The sequence below is a fragment of the Capra hircus genome (genome assembly GCF_001704415.2).
Source record: "Capra hircus breed San Clemente chromosome X unlocalized genomic scaffold, ASM170441v1, whole genome shotgun sequence".
Lineage (NCBI taxonomy): Eukaryota > Metazoa > Chordata > Mammalia > Artiodactyla > Bovidae > Capra > Capra hircus.
The window spans coordinates 64010757-64017715 of NW_017189516.1; the positions used below are offsets into that span (position 1 = coordinate 64010757).

The window sequence follows — 6959 nt, forward strand, 5'->3', positions numbered from 1 at the left end:
GGTGGGCTGCCGTCTCTCGGGTCGCAGAGTAGGACACAACTGAAGCGACTTAGCAAAAATAGCAGCAGCAGGCAAGAATATTGGAGTGGCTGCTCATTAACTATTCCATGACCCGTGTCTCCTGCATTAGCAGGCAGATTTCTTTATACTGATCTACCAGGGAAGCCCTCAGTTATACATATATGTATGTAAATATATACCTTTTTACATTATTCTCTTTACAGGTTATTACAAGTCATTGAGTACAAATATCTGTGCTCCACAGCAGATTCTAGTTGTTTATTTTGTGTTTAGTAGTATGTGCCTCTTAAACCCAAACTCCCAAATCATCGCTTCCCCCAGTTATCACTTTGGTAACCATATTTTGTTTTCTGGGCCTTGAGTTTGTTTCTATGTTGCAAATAGTTTATTTGTGTTGTATTTTACATTCCCCATGTAAGGGATATCATATGATATGTGCTTTTCTATTTGTGACTTTTTGATAATCTCTGGGCCCATCCATGTTGCTGCAGATGGCATTATTTCAGTCTTTGTCAGGGTTGAGTTATAGCCAATTGTGTATATATCCTGTTCTTAAAGCAGTATGCCCCCCAGGGGGGGGGGAAAGCCTTAACATGCTAAAGAAGACTCAGTGTTGTTAGGTATCATGTGCTACTCACCCAACAGATGTTCTCAGTTCTTATTTAGGACAGTTGTCTGTGAAAGAGAATGAATAAGGGAAAAATTGACTATTGGTAAGGCTATGGTTTTTCCAGTAGTCATGTATGGATATGAGAGTTGGACTGTGAAGAAGGCTGAGCGCCGAAGAATTGATGCTTCTGAAACGTGGTGTTGGAGAAGACTCTTGAGAGTCTGTTGGACTACAAGGAGATCCAACCAGTCCATCCTAAAGGAGCTCAGTCCTGGGTGTTTATTGGAAGGACTGATGCTGAAGCTGAAACTCCAGTCCTTTGGCCACCTCATGAGAAGAGTTGACTCATTGGAAAAGACTCTGATGCTGGGAGGGATTGGGGGCAGGAGGAGAAGGGGACGACAGAGGATGAGATGGCTGGATGGCATCACTGACTCGATGGACGTGAGTCTGAGTGAACTCTGGGAGTTGGTGATGGACAGGGAGGCCTGGCGTGCTGCAATTCATGGGGTCGCAAAGAGTCAGACACGACTGAGCGACTGAACTGAGCTGAACTGATCTTCATGATGTGTTTTCATTTCTGATACCTGCTGTCCTCAGGGCCTTTACCTGTGTTGGAGCCATCTTCTGTATTTTCATTTGGAATACCCCTTTCATTGTTTATTTCCTCATACTTCTGAATATCTTCTTGACTCAAACTGTCTCCTTTGCCTAGATTTCACAGCAAACAGGGCAGATAGGTGTGTGTTAGAATCCTTCATTGGTTATAGAGTGTCCCCTGGCTGGTGTCTGTAGTGTCCAGTAAGTCTCACCGTGACCACTCCCCTCCCCCATCACCTGAACCCTGCTCAGCAGGGAATTTTCTACAGAGGTGCCCGTGTGTGCACACAGGTCTTCAGATGGGTCTGTGGCGGGGGTAGAGTCCACATAGTTTCCATTTTCTCACATTCCAGTTCTCACAACTACTGAGAGAACTACAGACCGTTCACCTGTGAGCTTAAGCAGCCCCAAGTCAGTGCTGACTCTAGTGGAACATCCGAGAAGGTGATGGTGGCGTTTGAAACTCAGAATTTCTCCTAACTCCAACCCTTCCTGTCCACTTTGTCTGCATCCTAGAATTCCTTCCCTGGGCTTTTCATGGTCTCCAGTCAAAGGAGTGGCTAGATAGTAGCACTGACTCAATGAGCATAAGTTTGCACAAAGTCTGGGAAAGAGTGGAAGACAGAGGAGCCCGGCGTGCTGCAGTCCATGAAGTCGCAAAGAGCCAGGCAGATGTTAGTGCCTGAACAACAGTATTCAAATGAAGGGGGAGAAGTGATTTGAACATTCACCAAGCACTAATCTCATCACACATGAGGGGAAAACCTCAGGCTTTGTCATCCTCAGAGACCAGACACTCCCCCTACCCAGCCACAACATGGATTTAATATCAGAAAGGATAAAGGGGCCAGGCAGTGACCCTGTGGGGTTGGCCACATGGCACATGATTCCCATGCCTGACCACATTGCCTCTGAAGGATTCAATATGATCGAGTGGTTATTTGGAGAACATTGAGTTCAGGTCTCAGGATTTATTTTAACGATCGTGACAAAGAATAAAGCATTTGTGGTGGAGACGAATGCACTCATGATCTGAAACTGTGAATCTGCTAAACTCAAATTTAAACTTAGGTTCAAATTGGTTTCAGAATCTGGCAACTCCAATAGGTGATATTTGACAGGAATCCCATGGACCATCCTGGAATATTTCATTGCACCTACAGGATAAGTGTATCTAATTATTTTAAAAACCACATGATAGAATCACCACTGGGTACATTTGCTCAGTTTCCTATATAACAACCTTTGGGCACAACCCTAACTCATGTCACTGAGGTCCGAGTTCTCCTGTGTGAGTACACGTCTGCCCCAGTGTGCTTAATAAAATATACTGTCTGTAATGCTTCTGTCCTCAATACAAAAATACTGATAATATGAACATGACCAGTTTGCATAGAATGAGTTTTACAGTACATACCGAGGGCATAAGTCACTTTTGTGGTCTTCTCGCCATCAAAGTTTTCAGCATAGAATACCAACATGCTTTCTGATGCAGGGATCAGTTGCACAGAATTTTTACCCATGTCTGTGACAGAAAAACATAAATTCAAACCTCAATACAATTAACTCCTTTCCTTTTCATTTGGGCATCTCTTATTCTTCACATGCCTTTCATGGTGACCTTTGTCTCATTGACATTTATGGTGGGTGTGTTGTAAGTAACAGTTAAAACAGCTAGTGAAGTAGGAACGCTTTCTCCACAGGACTCTCTTCTGAACATAGTAAAGTCGTCCGGTCTTCTGGACTGAACAGTCTATGAACGATAGTGAAGTTGCTTATTTCAACTGTATTAGGTGGTGGAGCTGAACCATCTCATACCAGCTCATAAGATGACCATTAACTTTTCAGGAATTTTGTGACCGAATTTACAAGGACAGTCCTGATTACAAAGGTGTTCTCGAAATTTAAGCAAATCATGTTAAAGTAAAAGTTAATAGATAAAGTAAAGTTTTTTCCTAGGGGTGGTAAAAGAGCTAGAAATGAGGCGATTACCAAATGCTGGAGATACTTTCTCTGAAATGATTCTCATTTAGTTCCTGTGACTGCATGTCGACATTGGAAATTTAAAAACATGCAGGAGACCAAAGTAGAATGTTCCATTGCACATTTCTCCTTGAAAATCAAATATGTATACATTTAGTCACTCAGTGTTACAGCATTGGTATATGAGAATTCTTTCCAGTATAGCAAACCACACAGATAGAAATCTGTGGTAAGCCCCCCTTTTTTTCTATATCATAAAAATTATTTTGAAATTTTTCTGTTACTTTATTCTCATACTTTTTCTGTGGCATTTAATTTAAGCAGTTTCTACTTCTTAATCAGGCTAGTAAAAAACTTTTAATATTTAAAAAATTTCTTTAGTTAAAGCAATTTTTATCTTGTAAGCTTAAATAAGTGGTTTCCCAGGGGGCTCAGCTGTAAGCAATCTGCCTGCTAGTGCTAAAGAGGCCTGAGATGTCCCTGTGATCCCCAGGTCAGGAATATCCCTGGAGGAGGAAATTGCAACCCCCTCTGGTATTCTTGCCTGGAATATCCCATGAACAAAGGAACCTGTAGCCTATAGTCCATGGGGTCGTTAAGAGTCAGTCAAGACTGAGCGTCTGAGCACAGACACATGCGTGTCAAATAAAAGGAAATACTTTTTTAATGGATTGTTGCAGTCTTAGATAGCTGTATACACTTGCCCATATCTGAAGAACAAGGGGAATCTGAGTTCTGGGGCTTTTTCTCAGATGCGATCAATGACACCTTCCAAATTGGACCTTATCCTAGTCTTCTGGTGCCTGGAAAATTTAATGTCTTTCCCAAGGTGGCCTTTGTAATGAATAGAGAAAATAGTACACCAGTCCAGACATCTAGTTGTCTTAGATGGAGCCAAAACCATCGATCTCACCAAGGCCCATGGTTTTGGGCTTCCTTGGTGGCTCAGACGGTAAAGAATCTGCCTGCAATGCAAGAGACCTGGCTTCCCTTCTTGGGTTGGCAGGATTCTCTGGAGAAGGAAATGACTACCCGCTTCTCAATTGCAAGGATATCAAAGTAGTCAGTCCTCTAGGAAACCAACCTTGAATATTCATTGGAAGGACTGATTCTTAAGCTGAAGCTCCAATTCTTTGGCCACCTGATGGGACGAGGTGACTCTTTGGAAAAGACCCTGATGAGGGAAAGTTTGAGGGCTTCAGGAGAAGGGGGTGACAGAGGACGAGATGGTCGGATGGCATCACTCAATGGACATGAGTCTGAGCAAACTCTGGGATGTGGTGAAGAACAGGGAAGCTTGGCACACTTCAGGCCAAGGGGTCACAAAGAGCAGGACACGACTGAGTGACTCACATACTTGCAGAGAGGCACACATTGACAAAGCTCGCCTACTCACAATCTACGTGGTACACATTTTCTTCTGCTCTCTGTGCCACTACTGTGATTAAGGTGCAACTATCGTAATTCCTGAAAAAAAAAAAAAAAACAGACAAGAGATTCCTTCATCACTATCCATTCCCCAGAGCCGGAGGTCACCCTTCCATGAACAGGATTCACACACTCATCTTCACTTGCATCACCCCCACCGTTCACTGCCCATTGGAGACCGAACCCCATGATAGAACTCAACAACCTAGTTGTGTTCAGTTGGGGCAGATTGTGCTTACGTGAGAATAAAAGTAATGGACATTTTTTCACAGCTGTCAATGCATTCTAATTGGCGGAAGTATGTCCGCAGGGGGCCTCCTTCCTCAATCTTCTCCTTGTGATCCGCGGCCATGTAAATGGTGTACCACTTTGCTGTAATCTAACAAGGAAGGTCTCCACAAACATTAGTCAATCTGGGTACATGTTTTTCACCAATACCCAGCACAGTCTTCGCTTCTGTGTTTCCCTCAGAAGAGAAGTAAAGTCAGTCTTATTAAGCAGACTAGTGTTCTACCTCCCCTTGCCGAATAATGCAATAATAATAAGGCAATAATGATTGTGAAAAGCAATAATGATTCATATTCAAGCAGAAATAATAGAATTTAGAGTTCCTTGAAATAGCTAAAACACCACCATTAAAAACCATGACAGTTCGTGACTCCCTAAATGATAGCATATTTGCTTTTTTTTTTTTCTTACGTACAGACAAATAAGATGAAAAACAGATACAATGAGCAGGAAGATAGAGGGTTGAGTTATGATCATGTAGATATGTGTATGTGTGTCGTACATACACAAGCCGGTAACCCATGTAACCCAGACTGTCTCTCTCTTGTCACACTCACAGAACCAAGACCTTCTCTCAGATCAGCAGAATTTTGGGTACCTCTGAGGATTCTGGCTGAGCTGGAGCTTCCTGGGCAGCACAAACCAGACCAAGGAGAAGAGTCAGGAACACAGCCTTCATCTTGTGACTCTAGTGATTCTTCCTCTACAGAATCTGAGGGTTTCTCAGTTGTTGGAGAGGTTGTGAACTGTTTCCGCTTTTTATAGCATACGTCTCTTGGCAGATTACCTAATGATCAAACAGCGGTTAATGAGAAAACCTTGGCTGCAGAGATATCATCTTCTGATATCCTGGTTGGCAGCTGAGCTTTTTCCGCAATCAGTGGTTTTTATAAATGTATTAGTTTTAAGAGAAGCCGTAAGTGAATTTGGACATTTGGCCTTCAGACTAGATGAGAGCACATATGAAGTATTTCAAGCACAGTGATATTTATATTACTTTGTATGTTGGAGATTACGAGTGAAATGACACAAAAGAAGACACACACACAAGAGACAGACACTCTGGCCAGAGGACATATAATAACTGCGCAAGCAAGCAGCCTTGCAGTTTACTTTTATATAGCCCCCCTGGGCAGAGTTCCAGACAGTATGACCAAGCCTTTTCAGTATAGCGCATGTGCATAAATGTTATCGTACAGCAAAAAGGAGTGAAATTCCGGCCTACTGCAGAGTCTGTCCAGAGCCCTTATCACAAGAAGGGAATGTCCCCTCGTATGCAAGGGAGCATTAATCTCAAGGCTGTGTCCGTCTCCTTGGCAGAACATCTTGTTTGCAAGCAGCACATCTCCACTTTCCCTATTGTGGCTGCATTAACCCTTCATTGTATCCTCAGATTCCAAAATGGGACACACAGTCCTAGACACATAACCCCAAATTCTGTGTTATTCCTTTAACATTGAAGCAGTCAGCTTAAGCTTATTTTTCAAAAATAAAGATGGTACTGTCTGGTGTGGCTTAGTCACTCAATTGTGCCCGACTCTGGTCCCCATGGACTGTAGCCCCCCCAGGCTCCTCTTGTCCATGGGATTTCCCATGCAAAGCTATTGGATTGAGTTGCCATTTCTCTCTCCAAGGGATCCTCCCGACCAGAGATTGTACCCGGGTCACCTGCATGCAGGCAGCCTCTTGTATTGCAGGTGAATTTTCTACCGACTGAGGCATGAGGGAAGCCCCTGTCTGGGGTAAGGGCACTCATATGCGGCGTCTGTCCCAGGAACTGGTTATGAGGGCATTTCTCAGAGGAGTCTTTATATTTTATTTGAAATTGAAGTATCAGTTGATGTACAGTTAGTTCAGTCACTCAACTGTGTCCGATTCTTTGCAATCTCATGGACTGCAGCATGCCAGCCTTTGCTGTCCATCACCAACTCCCAAAGCTTGCTCAAAGTCATGTCCATTGAGTTGGTGATGCCATCCAACCATCTCATTCTCTGTCATCCACTTTTCCTCCTGCCTTCAATCTTTCCCA

At 43.3% G+C, this 6959-nt stretch overlaps 1 protein-coding gene across 1 annotated transcript; it reads right to left on the reverse strand.

Moving 5' to 3' along the window:
* Positions 1-659: 659 nt before the first annotated feature.
* Positions 660-5677, reverse strand: LOC102187755 (allergen Bos d 2). The gene is made up of 6 exons (XM_018044047.1): positions 5529-5677; positions 4882-5021; positions 4611-4681; positions 2649-2756; positions 1241-1342; positions 660-696 (listed from the first exon to the last, which is right to left on the reverse strand). Exons 1-6 carry the CDS (start codon positions 5607-5609, stop codon positions 680-682), a joined length of 519 nt encoding a protein of 172 aa, XP_017899536.1. The 5' UTR covers positions 5610-5677; the 3' UTR covers positions 660-679.
* Between the last annotated feature and the right edge of the window lie 1282 nt (positions 5678-6959).

Coding starts and splice junctions, on each gene's coding strand:
- LOC102187755 (XM_018044047.1), bottom strand. CDS start 5,609: ATGAAGGCTGTGTTCCTGACTCTTCTCCTTGGTCTGGTTTGTGCTGCC. Junction 5,022..5,528: donor CTCAGCCAGAATCCTCAGAG/GTACCCAAAATT, acceptor CTTCCTTGTTAG/ATTACAGCAAAGTGGTACAC. Junction 2,757..4,610: donor AAATGTGTACCACGTAGATT/GTGAGTAGGCGA, acceptor TTTCTGTCACAG/ACATGGGTAAAAATTCTGTG.